This window comes from Ovis aries, chromosome 5 (assembly GCF_016772045.2).
Source record: "Ovis aries strain OAR_USU_Benz2616 breed Rambouillet chromosome 5, ARS-UI_Ramb_v3.0, whole genome shotgun sequence".
Lineage (NCBI taxonomy): Eukaryota > Metazoa > Chordata > Mammalia > Artiodactyla > Bovidae > Ovis > Ovis aries.
In genome coordinates, this window is record NC_056058.1 from 62,773,982 (window position 1) to 62,793,184 (window position 19,203).

Consider the following 19,203-nt stretch of genomic DNA (forward strand, 5'->3'; position numbering starts at 1 on the left):
GCATCTATCAAGGACGAGAACTGGGTCTTTAGATAAGGAGTCCCAGGTGGCTTAGATGGTAAAGAATCCACTTGCAGTGCAGAAGGACCAGTTTGATCCCTGGGTCAGGAAGATCTCCTGGAGAAGGGCATGGCAACCCACTCCAGTATTCTTGGCTGGACAATCCCATGGACAGAGGAGCCTGGCGGGCCCTAGTCCATGGGGTAGCCAAGAGTTGGACACAACTGAGCAATAAGCACATTACAGGAGAAAGCTCTCTGAAGACACTGTATTTTAGCTGAGACTCAAGGATGGACACGAGCTGGCCAGGGAGAACTCACTTCCAGGCATAAAGAATAGCTGGGCAAAGGCTCAGAGTAGAGCTGAGCTTAGTTTGTTTGTAAAATAGGTACAATAAAGAATCACTGAACTTTAGAGGCATAGGGTGGGGGAAGGTCTTTGAGCCATGAAGTTACTGATGACCAGATCTTTTTTTTTAAATTCTATTCTTTTTTTTTTTAATTAATTTATTTTAATTAGAGGCTAATTACTTTACAATATTGTTGTGGTTTTTGCCATGAATCAGCCATGGGTGTACTTGCATCCCATGATCCAAACCCCCCTTCTCACCTCCCTCCCCACCCCATTCCTCTGGGTTGTCCCAGAGTACCAGCTTTGAGTGCCCTGCTTCATACCTCAAACTTGCACTGGTCAATGACGAGATCTTTTAGGTAAGGAAACCAGATCGAGTCTGTGAGAAATCAAGAGACTAGGACAATGTCTCAGGAACTCCAGGCAGAGCTGAGGCAGTGATGGGGGCTCAGAGCTGCCAGACCACAGTTCTTCCTACGCTCAATCCACCAAACTACTTCCTGTGTTCATTCCCCCACTTCACCCCTTGGGATCTGGCAGTTTCCCTAAGCCACAGAGTTCAGAGAGCAATGACTTTGTGATCCCTGCTCAAATTCCTGAAATGGGTACCAATTATACCCAAAGAGAAACCTAGATGATCACAAGGCTTTCTAGGATCCAACCATGGGCTGCTCCTTATCCCCCAACTGCATTTCCCTCTCTCTCTCTCTCTCTCTCTCTCTCTCTCTCTCTCTCTCCTTCGTGCTGCGCTAGTCACCCCACTCTTCCTACTGTTTCTAGAATATGCTAAGCATCCTCCAATCTCTGAGCCTTTGCTCAGAATGCTCTTCCCCAGATTCCCCCAGAGCTCATGCCACAGCTTCACATCAGTCAGGTCCCTGTGTTGACACCACCGCCTCAGGGTGGCTCATTTGGACCATGCCAGGCACTGCCCTCCTCTTCTTATCCTCTTTCCCCACTTCATCTTCCTTCAGAGGACTCATAGCTACCTACCACACAGTATCCTCTGCTGGATTCTACCATATACACTGCTACATGCTTCCTTTTTAAAAACTGAAATATAATTAATGTATAATAAATACCATGTTGCTATTGTTCACTTGCAAAGGTGTGTAATTCTTTGTGACCCCACGGACTACAGCACACCAGGCTTCCCTGTCCTTCACCATCTCCCAGAGCTTGCTCAAACTTATGTCCATTGAGTCGGTGATGCCATCCAACCATCTCAATCCTCTGTCATCCCCTTCTCCTCCTGCCCTCAATCTTTCCCAGCATCAGGGTCTTTTCCAATGAGTCAGTTCTTCACATCAGGTGCCAACAGTATTGGAGCTTCAGCTTCAGCATCAGTCCTTCCAATGAATACTCAGGACTGATTTCCTTTAGGATTGACTGGTTTGAGCTCCTTGCTGCCCAAGGCACTCTCAAGAGTCTTCCCCAGCACCACAATTTGAGAGCATCAGTTCTTCGTGATTCAAAATGTTTAAAGGCTATATTTCATTTATAGTTATTATAAAATATTTGCCCTGTATTGTACAATATATCCTTTTATCTTATTTTATACACAACAGTTTGTTTATGGTCCATTCTTCCCACTAGAAAGTAAGCTTCATAAGAGAAGGAACTTGTTTTACTCACTATTAGAATAGTACATTGCATTAGGATAGCATTAGAATAGTACACTGGCTTTCAAAAAAATGTTTGTTGAATTTATGACAAGAGAATAAGTAAACATAGGCCTTCAGAAGGCCTTAGTTCCAGTCCCCTCTATGCCACTAAATCACTGAATGACTTTGTGCAAGCAATTCTCTATCTCAGTTTCTTTATCTGGCAAACAGATGTACAGTTTCTACCTTATAAAGGCATTAAAGTGAAACGCAGCAATAGATTTGAAAGTACCGTACACTGTGGAATATATTATACAGATACAAGGTTTCCTTTCTATCTTGAAGGCTTCCTGAGTTTGAATGAACTTCGCCAAATGGGGAGGAAAGTTTCATTCCCAATAAGAAATCCTTTGTGGATAGGAGAATTGATCGGGCCTCACTTGCAAGACCTTGCCTGCAGCACAGGAAAAAGCACAGGGCGGGGAGGGTCGGGGGGCAAGGCAGGGAGGCATAATCAGCATCCAGCCTCTTCCAGACGTGTTGGGGACATGCTGGGGACCTTGGGGCGCCCACAGAAGCCTGCCCTGGATAGAATTCAGATGTCTCTCCAGTCAGAAAGAGCAGAGTGATGATGGTAAAGGACAAAGGTCCCCCCTCATGTTCTTAAACTATCACATATCTGTGTTGCTATAATAATCCCAGCCGCTGTTTACTGATCACTCAGTCTTGCAACATGGACTTGACATGCATCATCGTACTGCTTTTTCTCCTCAGCCTCCTAACCTCCATTATTCATACAGGAAGCCGTCAGGGAACTTGGTCCAAGGGAGAGTATGTAACTCATAGATCTGCGCAGCAGAGCCTACCCTTCAGCCTAGGCACGGCTGGCTCCTGAGCAAGTGCTCTTAACCAATGTGCTACCTTAGCACACAAAATAAGTGATAACAGAGGTCAGAAGGAAGGGAACTGCAACTGCCTCTCCATTAAGTCAGTTTCACCTTAAGTCTGAACAGGGTGGAAAATGCTGTGACTCTGTAACATGGTTAAATTGATGCATCCAGGCTGCATATTCTAACTTCTTTCCCTTCCTTACCACCCAGGGTTTCATGGACATTGACTTAAACAAATTCAAGGAGAGTGGAGCAAATGTAACAGGTTTCCAGTTGGTGAACTACACTGATACCATCCCGGCCAAGATCATGCAACAGTGGAAAAACAGTGATGCTCGGGACCACACCCGGGTGGACTGGAAGAGACCTAAGGTAAGAGGATGGGCAGCAGGCAAGAAAGGACCCTGCTGGTCCCTTCGCCTGCCCTAGATTCCTGGAACAGACTTTCTAAGAGGAACAAGCTAAGGAAAGTAGATCCATAAAGACTGAGGGTATGGGCACTCCAGATGACAATGGTTTTAACAAGACAGACATTTTGCTCCTTTTTCATATAAACAAATTCAGAAGTCAGCAATCCGGGGCTTGTATAATGGTTTCACAATCACCAAACACTTAGAGACATTTTCTATCTTCCTGTTCTGCTATCCTCAGCATATAGCTGCTACCTTATAGCCCAAAATGGCTGCAGAAGCCCCAACAATTACCGCAGTATTCTACCCATCAGGAAGGGAAAAGGAAAATGGAAAGCAAAACTGTTTCCCTTAAGAACGCTTTCCAGCAGTCATATACAGATCTTCCCCTCACATGCTATTGGCCACATCTCAGAAACCTACCCCAGCTAGCTACAGCAGAAGCCGGAAAATGGTGTCTCTACTCTGGGCAGGATCACATGTTGCACAACTCCAGGGAGATGCTATTAGCATTTATTTCTTCATGGATTGAGCCTCCTAGACTTGTGCAGTGGGCTGGTCCTTCTGGTCAGCTGCATACCTGGCTAAAAATCAAGGAAATTTAACTAAGCAATAACCAGTACATTTCTGCCTCAGAGAGTCAACTCCCAATTATCATGCAAACTACCAGCCTCTCATTCTCTGCAAGGCAGCTTTAAACTCTGCGGCTAAAATCTATTTTATTTAGAATAAAGATGGGCTTCCCTGATAGCTAAGTTGGTAAAGAATCTGCCTGCAATGCAGGAGATGCCAGTTCGATTCCTGGGTTGGGAAGATCCACTGGAGAAGGGACAGGCTACCCACGCCAGTATTCTTGGGCTTCCCTTGTGGCTCAGCTGGTAAAGAGTCCTCCTGCAATGCAGGAGACCTGAATTTGATCCCTGGGTTGGGAAGATCTCCTGGAGAAGGGAAGGGCTACCCACTCCAGTATTCTGGCCTAGAAAATTCCATGGACTGTATAGTCCATGGGGTCGCAAAGACTCAGACACAACTGAGCAACATTCACTTTAACTCCAGAATAAGAATAGAGGATAATTTTTGTTTCCCACATCAAATCTAACAGCTTGGCAGTGGCTATGAGGAACACTATGTTGAGAAGGATTCTGAGTCTAAATCTGTTTATCCAGGCCAACTGTGGATCCTTGCCAACTTTCTCTTGCCCTTGGTCAGTTGCATTTTGTAAATGTCAGGCCACTGAACCAGGACACTATCATCCCAGTTTTGCTCAAACTGATTCAGGAATTTAGAAATAAAGGCACTTCAACATGAGCTTAAGCAAACAAAATCACAAATGTGATTTCAATCAATGAGTAAACTACAGAGAAGTTTCATTCATTCAGTTCAGTTGCTCAGTTGTGTCCAACTCTCTGTGACCCCATGAGCTGCAGCATGCCAGGCCTTCCTGTCCATCACCAACTCCCAGAGCTTACCCAAACTCATGTCCATTGAGTCATCGACCCATCCAACCATCTCATCCTCTGTCGTCCCCTTCTCCTCTTGCCCTCAATCTTTCCCAGCATTGGAGTCTTTTCAAATGAGTCAGCTCTTCGCATCAGGTGGCCGAAGTACTGGAGTTTCAGCTTTAGCATCATTCCTTCCTAAGAAATCCTAGGGCTGATCTCCTTTAGGATGGACTGATTGGATCTCCTTGCAGTCCAAGGGACTCTCAAGTCTTCTCCAACACCACAGTTCAAAAGCATCAATTCTTCTGCACTCAGCTTTCTTTATAGTTCAACTCTCACATCCATACATGACTACCAGAAAAAACATAGCCTTGACCAGATGAAACTTTGCTGGCAAAGTAATGTCTCTGCTTTTGAATATGCTATCTAGGTTGGTCATAACTTTCCTTCCAAGGAGTAAGCATCTTTTAATTTCATGGCTGCAATCACCATCTGCAGTGATTTTGGAGCCCCCAAAAATAAAGTCAGCCACTGTTTCCACTGTTTCCCATCTATTTCCCATGAGGTGATGGGACCAGATGCCATGATCTTCATTTTCTGAATGTTGAGCTTTAAGCCAACTTTTTCACTCTCTTCTTTTACTTTCATGAAGAGGCTTTTTAGTTCCTCTTCACTTTCTCCATTAGGCTGGTGTCATCTGCATATCTGAGGTTATTGATATTTCTCCCGGCAATCTTGATTCCAGCTTGGGCTTTCTCCAGCCCAGAGTTTCTCATGACGTACTCTGCATAGAAGTTAAATAAGCAGGGTGACAATATGCAGCCTTGACGTACTCCTTTTCCTATTTGGAACCAGTCTGTTGTTCCATGTCCAGTTCTAACTGCTGCTTCCTGACCTGCATACAGATTTCTCAAGAGGCAGATCAGGTGGTCTGGTGTTCCTATCTCTTGAAGAATTTTCCACAGTTTATTGTGATCCACACAGTCAAAGGCTTTGGCATAGTCAATAAAGAAGAAATAGATGTTTTTCTGGAACTCTCTTGCTTTTTTGATGATCCAGTGGATGTTGGCAATTTGATCTCTGGTTCCTCTGCCTTTTCTAAAACCAGCTTGAACATCTGGAAGTTCACAGTTCACATACTACCGAAGCCTGGCTTAGAGAATTTTGAGCATTACTTTACTAGCATGTGAAATGCATGCAATTGTGTGGTAGTTTGAGCATTCTCGGACATTTCCTTTGGGATTGGAATGAAAACTGACCTTTTCCAGGCCTGTGGCCACTGCTGAGTTTTCCAAATTTGCTGGCATATTGAGTGCAGCACTTTCACAGCATCATCTTTCAGGGTTTGAAACAGCTCAACTGGGATTCCATCACCTCCACTAGCTTTGTTTGTAGTGATGCTTTCTCAGTCCCACTTGACTTCACATTCCAGGATGTCTGGCTCTAGGTGAGTGATTACACCATAGTAATTAACTGGGTTGTGAAGATCGTTTTTGTACAGTTCTTCTGTGTATTCTTGCCACCTCTTCTTAATATCTTCTGCTTCTGTTAGGTCCAGACCATTTCTGCCCTTTATTGAGCCCATCTTTGCATGAAATGTTCCCTTGGTATCTCTAATTTTCTTGAAGAGATATCGAGTCTTTCCCATTCTATTGGTTTCCTCTATTTCTTTGCACTGATCACTGAGGAAGGCTTTCTTATCTCTCCTTGCTATTCTTCAAATGGGTTTATCTTTCCTTTCCTCCTTTCCTTTTCGCTTCTCTTCTTTTCACAGCTATTATTAACATGTGACTATTCCACCCAGTTTCCAAAAGATTGGAAATGGTTATAAAGATAACCAAGTGTAATGTCTTTACTTTAAAAAGGAAGTGTTTGTGTGTCTGTGCAGATGCACAGGCAGTGGCTAACTCATGCCCAGTTCTTTGCAACCCCATGGTCTACAGCTCACCAGACTCCTTCTGACCATGGGATTTCCTAGACAAGAATACTTGAGTGGGTTTCCATTTCCTTCTTCAGTGGATCTTCCCAACCCAGGAATTGAACCCATGTCTCCTGCTTGGCAGGTAGATTGTTTACCACTGCGCTAGCAGGGAAGCCCCAAAAGCAAAAGGGAAAAAGTTAAAAGCTGGAAAAATACCTATACATTTATTCTACAAGACGGCACTGTGAACTTAGGATGTACCAGAGAACATGCTAGACATCAGAGACAAATTAATGAGAATAGATATGATTGCCAGTGCTGGGAAATGTTGTTCTGGATTGTTATCTTGCTTTTGTTTCAACATTTTAGTGTCTTCTTAGATAACAGGGGGATAAAATTGAGGCTTAACATGAAGAAGCACAAGAGGAAATTTTGTGGAATATAAAGTTGCCACCTGAGTGAGCTGCATGCAGAAATAATTAAGAGCTTACCCTTCTCAGATTATTCTTTTTCTTTCTTTTCCTGTCACCAGGAATGGTGGAGTAAACTGTTCTTCTTGGCTCCCAGTTGGTGACAGAGAGAAAACCAAGTTGTTTTCATGGACTGTATCAGACAGATACAGATGTGTTGTATTTAACTTAGATGTTTTATATTCAATCTATGCCTCTTCCCCCAAATGAACCAACATTTTAAAGTGGATTGGATAGCAAACTCTAGAATTCTCTTTGAACCTCACAACCAGCAATAATACTGAACTCAGGAGTTCAGGAGGGCAACATTGGCTAGGGAGGTGGAGCAGCAGGTGCTTCCTGGCTTACAGCTGCTCCCCGTCCCCACCATACCCCCCATCCCTGGCTCACTGCAGGCATCCTCATCACCAGGAAGCTCCTTCCCAGATACAGCTCCCACCTGCCTACCTGCCAGCTCTCTCTCTGACACCCAACTGTCTCTGTTCCTCCCACCAGTACACCTCTGCGCTCACCTACGATGGGGTGAAGGTAATGGCTGAGGCTTTCCAGAGCCTGCGGAGGCAGAGAATCGATATCTCCCGCCGGGGGAATGCTGGGGACTGCCTGGCTAACCCAGCTGTGCCCTGGGGCCAGGGCATCGACATCCAGAGAGCTCTGCAGCAGGTGAGGCTGGCAACGATGGTGGCCCCACCCTATGGGAGCCTCGCAGGGGATTTAAGCATCAGGGTCAGGTGGGATGTAGCTACTGGAAAAAAAAAAAAAAAAGGTGGAGCACACCTGAAGTTTGGACCACCGCCGCATCATGTCTGTGGCTCTGACATAGGAAAGGTCGTGTAGAAATTTGAAAAACAAAATGAAAAAACTTAACACTATGGCCTAGTCATTCCTGATAGCACAAGAGCTCTATTTTCTGCTTAGGGATTATGCTAAGAAGAAGTCAGTGCTGCTGTATTTGAAAGGGGACTTGAGATACACAAGGATGAAACTGAACCATTTTGGCAGGCTCTCAGAGACTCTGCTCTGTTGCCCTGATTTTCTAGATTTCTTTATTATCTTTGCTCTCTGTGCATGTCAGGATGGGACCCTGAAAATGTTTCTCGACATTTCTGATTCTATTTTCTTGCTTCTCAGCATTGCACTCATCAATTTTGTTTGCACTTGAGAACGGGCAAAGTACAGGGATATAAAATGGTCAGGATCTTCCAATCAACTGACTCTGCAGAGGATTCTGAGGCTGAATCCAGATTCAACAGGGAGGAATATAAGCACTCAGTGATACGTCTGCTGTGGAAGCAGGATGAGACAGATACTCATGAGCCATGTGTTTGACATTCCTTGTTTAGAAGGTTCTGGGGACTTGCCCAGCTTTATCATTCTCTGAACTCCTAGAAATCTCTAGAAGTTTCTAGAAGCACCTCAAGCACAGACTAGTTCTCCAAGTCCTGACACATATCACACTATATGATGCCTCTGATGCCTCCTGAGAGAGACCGTATTTCCAAAGGGGACTGGGCACAGAGGACAGGGCTCACTTCAGAGGAATGTCCAAGTATCAGACACAGTGGCAAGCTGGCAACAGCAAGATGTTTTGGTGCAAATAACTCTCAGGACCTGCTCTCTCCATCCAAGAGGGGAGAGGAACATTTCTGAATGAGGAAAAAATGTAGAGCAAAACGTACAACTGTTTCCACCTGTTTTCCAGCCACACATGCACAGCTCTAGCAATTTACAACCTGGAGAAACACACAAGATGGGGATATCATCAGTTGTTCTTTAGCTCGGGTGAAGCACCTGCACGTGGAGGAGAACACAGACTTCTGCCCTTCGGAATGCCCCACCCCCCGTCACTGTGCAGGGTGGCCCCGAATTGCTAGGCAGCAAGAGCCAGCAACCCAGCAGCTTCAGAATGATTGCCAAAGGTGTGGCGCCTGCCTTCTGGCTTATTTAAAATGCTCTTCCAGGCTCCACAGTCGAGACAGCTTCTGTTTGCAATGTGAAGCTGGTTTCAGAAGGTCCCAGGGACTTGCTCTCAGCTTCCCAACCCTTCCAGCTCCCTTGCCTCTCTCATCTTAAGGATGTCCCTGGAACGATACACTGACATCACCACGGCAGTGATGAAGCCTGGAGACAATGTGAGTGGCAGAAAGGACTCTGACTCAGGAGACCTGGGGTCCAAGACCAGCCAGGCCCTTGAGTCTCTGGATGACCTTGAAATACTCATTCAGATCTCCCACACCCTTCCCTTTCCTCACCCATGACAATGAGACAGTCAGAGAGACCACCCTCAGTTCTCACCTGGCTTATGAATTCCAAGCATCTAATTAATTTCCCTTATGCTCTAACCCACGTCTTTCTGGTTGTAACATGCTCAGTCTTCTGTTTCTGCCTTCAGTGGGGTTGAGACGAGGCAGTTGCTTTCATCAAAATAATAATGATCTCCTCTATACCAGGGGTCCCCAAACTCTAGGATCTAATGCCTGGTGATCTGAGGTGGAGCCAGTGTAATATTAATAACAATAGAAATAAGTACAAAATAAATGTAATGCATTTGAATCATCCTGAAACCATGGCAGCGGCCACTACCCTGGGCATGGAAAAACTGTCTTCCACAAAACCGGTCCCTGGTGCCAGAAAAGATGAGAACCATTGCTCTATACTGTCTTGAGTCAAGACATGTGTGTGCCAGTCAGCTTCTTCCTGCGAGCCTACTGTATGCTCTGGCCTAGGACCAAGCTCTGGGGACAATTAGAGAAGGCAAGGCCCGTCCTCAAGAAACTCTCCTTAGTCTCTATGTGGCTAAAGGTAGGGTGGGGAGAACTAGCCGCAAAAACAAAAACAAAATATAATCAACATTCTGATCTGAAGATCAGCTGTTCAAACTGAATCAAATCTTTGTTTATCACTTCAAATCACAAATCTTCAGATCAAATCTTTGTTTATCACTAAATGTATGGCAGAAAGAGACCTGAGAAATGACAGCTCCCACTTTTCCTTACATTAGAGATGAAGCAGCTGACCCAGAGTGGGCAGGAACTCCCCCAGGATCACATAGGAGCTTAGCAGCAGAGACTGTAACAGATCCCCAGCTGGGGCTCCTCCTCATGCCCCTAGCCTGTCCTGTGGCCCCAGGGACTTTTGCTTGTACGTACTGAACCTCAGGGCCTCCCACACACAGTCATGGCTGCTGTCTACCCATTTCACCCTCTAGACCCATCTCTTTAAATAGCCATGCCACTAGGGAGAATCTGTGTGCCCACAGTAGATCAGGTAAATCCCAATGGTAGCCAGTCCTTGGACCCCAACTTGGGATCTCAAATCACTTCTACCCTGACCTCTGACCTTCAGGTCACAAGTGGGGAGGGACTTGAGGGTCAGCTTGTGGTCAAGCTGGGAAGTCTGTGAGTTAGACCAGGAGAAATAAGCACATTATTCTAAAACTGAGAGTCATACCAGCGATGACATGTCCAGGGCTCACTATGCACAAGGTTCTGAATATATTTTACATGACTGATCTCACTGAATCCCCTATAATATAACCCTATGAGGTAGCTAGTTTTATTAACTGTGCTTTATAAATATAGACACTGAGCTACCGAGATGTTCAAGAATTCCCCCAGATTATACAGCTAGTTAGTGGTAAAAGTGGGATTCCACCCCACATCTCCTTGCTACCTCACTGTACCCTTAACTGCTCTGCTCTGAAGCCTCAAAGGCCCAGCCCAGCAGATGAGAATGAGTTCTGGCCCAGCCAGCTATAGCACGTGGCCTTGGGTAATATCCAAGGGCCTCGGCTCCCCCTCACCCTGCTACAGTTTCCCCAGGAGCAGGGTGAAGATAACTCAGCCGCCTGCCTGCCCCCATCTCCTCACCCTGCCTGACATCCAAGGAGCCACTCAGAATATTAATGATCCCACAATCCTGGAACTCCTCAATGCTCCAGGAAAGAGGAAGCGTCAGGGTACCTATAAGTTGGCTTCTGGCTGGCAGAAAAGAGTGAATTCCCCAAGTCAGGCTTTTAGCATTTAGGTCATTGGCCCTTTGAGGATATGACAGGACAAAAAAAGCTTTGTACCTTTTCCCCAGAAAAATGCACACATATATTTCTGCATGACCATGAGTCAGGGGGAACCACAGACACTTCCAGAAGCCCAGCTAAGAAGTTGAAGAATTGAAGTTGAAGAACACCTGCCCTAAACAATGATCAGCCCTCTTAGCATTTGTGTTTGCAGTTTGTCAGCCAATGATCACACACATCAAAGTGAAGATTAACAGGGCACTTCGCTAGATGAGGTCGGGGGAGGGGGAGGGGAATAAAGGTATAAGACACAGTCCTGCAACTCAAACTGAAGACCCAGTGTTGAAGGAAAGATATGCTCCTAAGAAATAATAATAGCCGTAAAGTTGTGGACTCGAAGCTAAATCACATACATAGCCAGGCTGTTGATGCTCTGGATGGTCAGAAAAGAATGCTACGACTGAGGACTGTGGACATTACCAGACTATCTGCAGGCATGTGACTGGGGCTTTAACTAGGATAACCATATAATTTATCATCCATCCTTGGACACTGGGGAATGAAAGGGAGAGCTATTACCAATTATCCCAGAACAAGAGATGTAGACGATCGATCCCAAGCAAACTGAGATGGATGAGCATGCATGCCTTAAAGGAAGGATGACTTTGAACAAAGAGTGATTTGGGTTTTGGAGGGTCTGGGTGAGGATCTAAAGGATACCAGCAAGAGTCTACAGTGAGGGTACAAGGAGGACTTCGGGCCATTGTGCTTGGCTGTTAGTACGTTAGGAGGACAAGAGCAGGGCTTTCACCATGCCTCCACCAAGCACTATCTGGAGGATCCTGGATTAATTGCTCAACTTTTCTGGCATTAATTTCCTCATCTCTTAAATGAATATAATCCTCATAACACTGCCTCCATTTCTGGCTTGTGACAAGGCTCAAAAAGAAATTTTTTAAAGGATAATATATAAGTTTCTTTGAAGCTCAGGGCAACTGCCTGAGATAGCTAGAGCCAGGATTATTCTTCCCATTGATCAGGTGGGAAAGTGGAAGCTCAGAGGGGTCCTGAGACTTGCTTGCCCCACTGGAATACCCAGGACCCTGGTCCACAGGTTCTGGCTTCCCACACCCAGTGGGCATTCAGGAGGAGAAGCCAAGAGAACATACCCACCTCAAAGCAGCCAAAGAGAGGCTGTAGAAGCCCTGGGCCAGGGTATCTCCACTGCCCCCACCCCCAGGGCTGGAGATGCAGGAGTCAGTCATCAGAGCTAATGGCTCAAGTAGTAAAAACGCTAACAAGCACTCTCCCAGCACCAGCAGGAAAGAACAAGTATGCTTCAGCATCTCATGGATGGTAGACACTGAACTGGCACCCAATACAAATGACCAGAAATCCAAGGTTAAATCCCCATCTTTCATGGAGAGAGTCAGCAGGTGCCAGGACAGTGATAGGAGGTCCAAAAGGCAGGAACTCAGGAAGACTCCAAGTCTCCCGTGGCCTGATTCCTGTCACCCCAGCATGGGGGTGGGAGGGAATAGGGGCTCAGAGGCTCAGTACTGATGGATAGGATGGCAGTTTCCAGATGTGGCCAAAGCATGTGTTTCTGAGAAGCTTATTCCTTTAAGAGTCCAGACTGTCCTCATACATGGTTTGGGGCTAATCTAGTCTCCTGACATCCCCCCTTGCTCTGCCATCATGGAAGGGTAGTTCTGGGACATCTTCTTTCACACACTTTAATTTATCTCAGGGTGTGTAAGTCCTGGCTTCTATAACTAGACAGTAAAGAGCCTTCAGCTCGCCAGGCCTCTCCTGACTTGCTGTGAATCCTGAACACAAGTGCCATAGCTCTGAGTCTCAATAATTCTACCTGTACAATCAGCAAAATAAGCTCTGCTTTTGCTACTCACTGGGTTTCTGGGAAGATCGCATAAGCAGCCTCCTGTGAAATGGTGTGGCAATGTAAGAGGCCCTCAGGTCACAAAACTTTGCTGCTGATGATTATTTTTTTGGAAACTGAGAAAGGCAAGTATAAATGACAGCAACAAGACTCTTATTTCTGCTGAAAGGATCCCCTGCTGTGAGGTCACAACTTATCATGCCCATGTTAAATCTTACTGTCCATACTTCGTGCCCACTGAACACAGCACAGCAGTAGCAATAGAGGTGACCATCATTCTCTTCACCATCACCGTCACTTAAATAACACACACCATACACTGAACATTTATGTCCCAGACAATATGCTAAACGCTTCAGTCCTTTGAAGAGGAAACTAAGAAACAGGCCTAGTGACTTGTACAGAGGAATTAGAGTGTGGCCTGGGGAAGGCCCAGCTAGAATAGAGGGTGGCAGCGGAATGCACGGAGAACACACGACTTTACGCATTTCTGTGTCACCTCCCAGAGCCAAGGACAGCAGCGTGGTCCTCCATTTGACAGGCCACTTGGTATATGAAGTGACGAAACCAGCTCTGGATTTCAGACCTGCCTCGGACACTTGTAAGGCCTGGAAGTCATGAGCAAATCACTTTGCTATCCAGAGTCTGGGTTTCTGCCACGAAAGTGAAGATTGGGACTTCCCTGATGGTCCAGTGGCTGGGACTCCATGCTCCCAACGCAGGAGCCCAGGTCTGATTCCTGGATGGGGAACTAGACCCCACATGCTGCAACTAAGACCTGACATAGCCAAATAAATAAAATAAATATTAAAAAAAAAATAAAGTGAGGATTCTAATCTCTCCCTAACCAACCTATCTCAGGGGTGCCTCTGAATGAAGATAAGGTAATATGTGCAAAATGTTTCATAAACACTTGGAATATGGTGGTAATATTAATAATACTATTAGTAACGATAAAAATAAGAGCTAGCCTTTGTTGAATACTTGCCATGGGGCAAGCATTGATCAAAAAATATCTAATTTCATTCCTAAACCAACCAGAATGTTAGGTCCATGAATCAAAGCAAATTGGAAGTGATCAAACAGGAGATGGCAAGAGTGAACGTCGACATTCTAGGAATCAGCGAACTAAAATGGACTGGAATGGGTGAATTTAACTCAAATGACCATTATATCTACCACTGTGGGCAGGAATCCCTTAGAAGAAATGGAGTAGCCATCATGGTCAACAAAAGAGTCCGAAATGCAGTACTTGGATGCAACCTCAAAAATGACAGAATGATCTCTGTTCGTTTCCAAGGCAAACCATTCAATATCACAGTAATCCAAGTCTGTGCCCCAACCAGTAACACTGAAGAAGCTGAAGTTGAATGGTTCTATGAAGACCTATAAGACCTTTTAGAACTAACACCCAAAAAAGATGTCCTTTTCATTATAGGGGACTGGAATGCAAAAGTAGGAAGTCAAGAAACACCTGGAGTAACAGGTAAATCTGGCCTTGGAATACGGAATGAAGCAGGGCAAAGGCTAACAGAGTTTTGCCAAGAGAACGCACTGGTCATAGCAAACACCCGCTTCCAATAACACAAGAGAAGATTCTACACATGGACATCACCAGATGGTCAACACCGAAATCAGATTGATTATATTCTTTGCAGCCAAAGATGGAGAAGCTCTATACAGTCACCAAAACAAGACTGGGGGCTAACTGTGGCTCAGATCATGAACTCTTTATTGTCAAATTCAGACTGAAATTGAAGAAAGTAGAGAAAACCACTAGACCATTCAGGTATGACCTAAATCAAATCCCTTATGATTAAACAGTGGAAGTGAGAAATAGATTAAGGGACTAGATCTGATAGAGTGCTTCATGAACTATGAACAGAGGTTCGTGACATTGTACAGGAGACAGGAATCAAGATCATCCCCATGGAAAAAAAATGCAAAAAAGCAAAATGGCTGTCTGGGGAGTCCTTACAAATAGCTGTGAAAAGAAGAGAAGCAAAAAGCAAAGGAGAAAAGAAAAGATATAACCATCTGAATGCAGAGTTCCAAAGAATAGCAAGGAGAGATAAGAGAGCCTTCCTCAGCAATCAATGCAAAGAAACAGAGGCAAACAACAGAATGGGAAAGACTAGAGATCTCTTCAAGAAAATTAGTGATACCAAGGGAATATTTCATGCAAAGATAGGCTCAAAAAAGGACAGAAATGGTATGGACCTAAAATAAACAGAAGATATTAAGAAGAGATGGCAAGAATACACAGAAGAACTGTACAAAAAAGAGCTTCACAACCCAGATAATCATGATGGTGTGATCACTGACCTAGAGCCAGACATCCTGGAATGTGAAGTCAAGCAGGCCTTAGAAAGCATCCCTACGAATAAAGCTAGTGGAGGTGATGGAATTCCAGTTGAGCTATTTCAAACCCTGAAAGATGATGCTGTGAAAGTGCTACACTCAATATGCAGGCAAATTAGGAAAACTCAGCAGTGGTCACAGGCCTGGAAAAGGTCAGTTTTCATTCCAATCCCAAAGAAAGGCAATGCCAAAGAATGCTCAAACTACCACAAAATTGCACTCATCTCACATGCTAGTAAAGTAATGCTCAAAATTCTCCAAGCCAGACTTCAGCAGTATGTGAACTGTGAACTTCCAGTAAGCTGGTTTTAGAAAAGGCAAAGGAACCAGAGATCAAATTGCCAACATCTGCTCTATCATCGAAAAAGCGAGAGTTCCAGAAAAACATCTATTTCTGCTTTATTGACTATGCCAAAGCCTTTGACTGTGTGGATCACAATAAACTGAAAAATTCTCAAAGAGATGCAAATACCAGAGCACCTGACCTGCCTCTTGAGAAACCTATATGCAGGTCAGGAAGCAACAGTTAGAACTGGACATGGAACAACAGACTGGTTTCAAATATGAAATGGAGTACGTCAAGGCTGTATATTGTCACCCTGGTTATGTAACTTCTATGCAGAGTACATCATGAGAAACGCTGGGCTGGAAGAAGCACAAGATGGAATCAAGATTGCCAGGAGAAATATCAATAACCTCAGATATGCAGATGACACCACCCTAATGAGTGAGGAGGAACTAAAAAGCCTCTTGATGAAAGTGAAAGAGGAGAGGGAAAAAGTTGGCTTAAAGCTCAACGTTCAGAAAACGAAGATCATGGCATCTGGTCCCATCACCTTATGGGAAATAGATGGGGAAACAGTGGAAACAGTGGCAGACTTTATTTTTGGGGGCTCCAAAATCACTGCAGATGGTGATTACAGCCATGAAATTAAAAGACGCTTACTCCTTGGAAGGAAAGTTATGACCAACCTAGATAGCATATTCAAAAGCAGAGACATTACTTTGCCAACAAAGGTCCATCTAGTCAAGGCTATGGTTTTTCCAGCGGCCATGTATGGATGTAAGAGTTGTACTGTGAAGAAAGCTGAGCGCTGAAGAATTGATGTTTTTGAACTGTGGTGTTGGAGAAGACTTGAGAGTCCCTTGGACTGCAAGGAGATCCAACCAGTCCATTCTGAAAGAGATCAGCCCTGGGATTTCTTAGGAAGGACTGATGCTAAAGCTGAAACTCCAGTACTTTGGACACCTCATGCAAAGAGGTGACTCATTGGAAAAGACTCTAATGCTGGGAGGGATTGAGGGCAGGAGGAGAAGGGGACGACAGAGGATGACATGGCTGGATGGCATCACGGACTTGATGGACGTGAGTTTGAGTGAACTCTGGGAGTTGGTGATGGACAGGGAGGCTTGGTGTGCTTCGATTCATGAGGTCACAAACAGTCAGACACGACTCAGCGACTGAACTGAACTGAAGACATAATTAACCCTAATGGGTCCCATTAAACAAATGAGGAAACTGAGTCATAGAGGCATTAAGCAATTAGCATATGAATTATGACATAATGATAATTAGTATGACACTTGACACTGGGGCCAAAGATAGATGCCTGTTTGAATCATTAATGACACATTTCTGTTTCTGCAAATCATCTGCACATCTGTCTCAGCCTATTTTTCCAAATGAGTCACACGAGCTGGCACATAGCAATGAATGGGAAGCTCAAGATGGGCCAGAGGGGACCAAGGAGGGGAGGTGAAGCTGCTGATGGGTTAAAATTGTTCGTGCCTCATTCTTTGTAGCAGGATTGGCGCTTTGCTTCCCTTTGAAAAGCAAAAGTAGCCCAGATTTTCCAAAGTGAGAATTTCTCCAGATTTCATCTGAGACTGAAGAATTTGCTGCATAATTTGTTCAGTGCTCTAGGCCTGTTGTGACCTCCCTACTTGGACTTCAAACCAGGAGGTGATGGGAAGGTCAGCCTGAGAAAAGACACACTTTTCTTTCTTCCTTCCTTTCTTTCTTTCCTTCCGTCCTTTCCTCTCCCTCACACACACCCCAGCTATTCTTATAACTTCCAGAGGCAGATAGGTTGGTCATTCACTGTCAGAAAATGGTTACACCCTGCAAGGCTTCCTTTGAAGCCTATTTGAAGAGGCGGGGAAATAAATAATGCTGGGTTAGAGGGCAAGGTTCATATTGGTTACAGGTACAGACTCATCTCACTGGCCTTAGGCCAAACAAATCTGAGGAAACGTGATAGATTATGGTTGGAGAATGTGATTTCTAGTACCTGAGCTGATGACACACAGCTAGACTCATCCCCAATTTGAGGGTGGACCAATTTTATTGGTCACCTCCAGAGCAGCAGGCTTGGTCCCAAAGAGCCTGGATGCCCCATGCTAACCACTCAGCCTTTAAAATGAGCCTGAAGATAGGAAGCCATGAAAGTTTAATCCGACTCATTTGTGGAGGAGAAATCCTATGAGGCATATTTGGGGGCTTCCTATATACATACTGGTTCAACAGCTGAGACCTATTTAAAGTCCTACATGATCTCATCTTACCATAAAAGGTTTCCTCAGATACTTTAAAGTTTGCATAGCACTTTCACATTTGCTGTGTCATGTAAGGTAGATGGAGCAGGAATTTTAGAAACTAGAGGCTTGGAGAGGTGATCATCCAGTCACTTGGCTGTTCAGAGGAAAACTGGGGTAAAACCCAGGTCACCCAATTATAGGTATTCAGGTTCCCAGGTATTTTATTCCCTGGCCTCACAAAGGAATTACAAAGCAACACTGAGGCACGGCCCAAAGCATCACAAGGCTGGCTCCCAGCCCTGGGTCTTCCCCTGCCTCACCAGGGCGGGCACACCAGTCTCTTCTTTCACAGGCCTGCTTCAGTTTCCACATCTGAAGGTGTATGTCTAAGGAGCGGTGACTCTAATGGGGTGGTCCTGATAGGGGTACGGGACTAAGGATGGCACTAGACTTCCTATGAAGATCGACTTTGATCCACTCTCACTGTTGGCCAAAGGCAATGGGTGAAGCAGTTTTCAGGAAGAATTTCATTGTAGTAGGAGAACTGTTCTCCAACAGTTATGCCTGCTCCAGGCAACGGAGTAGAGAGGTGTTTAGGATTGATGCTACTCTAAGACCTCATCCCATGTAACTTTCTCAGGTTCTGGGCTTTCCGTTCAGCAGGAAAAGCCAGCAAATGAACAAACATGAAGCGCAACTTCAGAGTTCACTGGTCACCACCTGGCTTTTTCTTGCAGGTGCGGTTTGAAGGCTTGACAGGAAATGTGCAATTTAATGAGAAAGGACGGCGGACCAACTACACCCTCCACGTGATCGAAATGAAGCATGATGGCATCCGAAAGGTAAAGCTCCCTTTGCTTCCATTACACAGGGAGGAGAGGGCTGAACAGAGGCTCAGGCCGGAGCTGAGGGCCTGGGGAACCCACTGTCCTGGACTTGATCTCTTAGAAGAGAAGCAGGCAGTGAGGATTCTAATCTGGGCTCTGCTGCGAGCCAGCTAGGATTTTGGGCAAGTCAGTTGTTCCTCTGAGAATTGATTCACTGCAAAACGGAGATAAAAAATCTCTACCTTTGCCTTAGGGTGCTTGTAAAGATCCAAGGGATGGGAAAATATTTTGAAAAAATGAAGTAATAGATGTGTATAAAATGTCACTACTGTTCCTGAGGGGTTTCAAGTAAGAACTTGAGAATGATGGTTTATTGAGGAAGTTAACCACCTTTTCCTAATCCACACTTGGTCGTATTCTCTCTCTCTCTCTCTGTCTCTCTCTCTGTCTCTCTCTCTGTCTCTCTCTGTGTGT

General features: G+C 45.0%; 1 protein-coding gene across 11 annotated transcripts in view; it reads left to right on the top strand.

Annotated features, from left to right (window-relative positions):
• The window catches only part of GRIA1 (glutamate ionotropic receptor AMPA type subunit 1), a 353,267-nt gene that overhangs the window by 222,008 nt on the left and 112,056 nt on the right, over window positions 1-19,203 (top strand). For all 11 annotated transcript variants that reach the window (XM_042250659.2, XM_060415939.1, XM_060415938.1 and 8 more), the window contains 3 exons: window positions 3,056-3,217; window positions 7,584-7,751; window positions 18,640-18,744. In XM_042250659.2, the coding sequence (XP_042106593.1) occupies window positions 3,056-3,217; window positions 7,584-7,751; window positions 18,640-18,744 (435 nt within the window). The remainder of the gene's footprint in view (window positions 1-3,055; window positions 3,218-7,583; window positions 7,752-18,639; window positions 18,745-19,203) is intronic.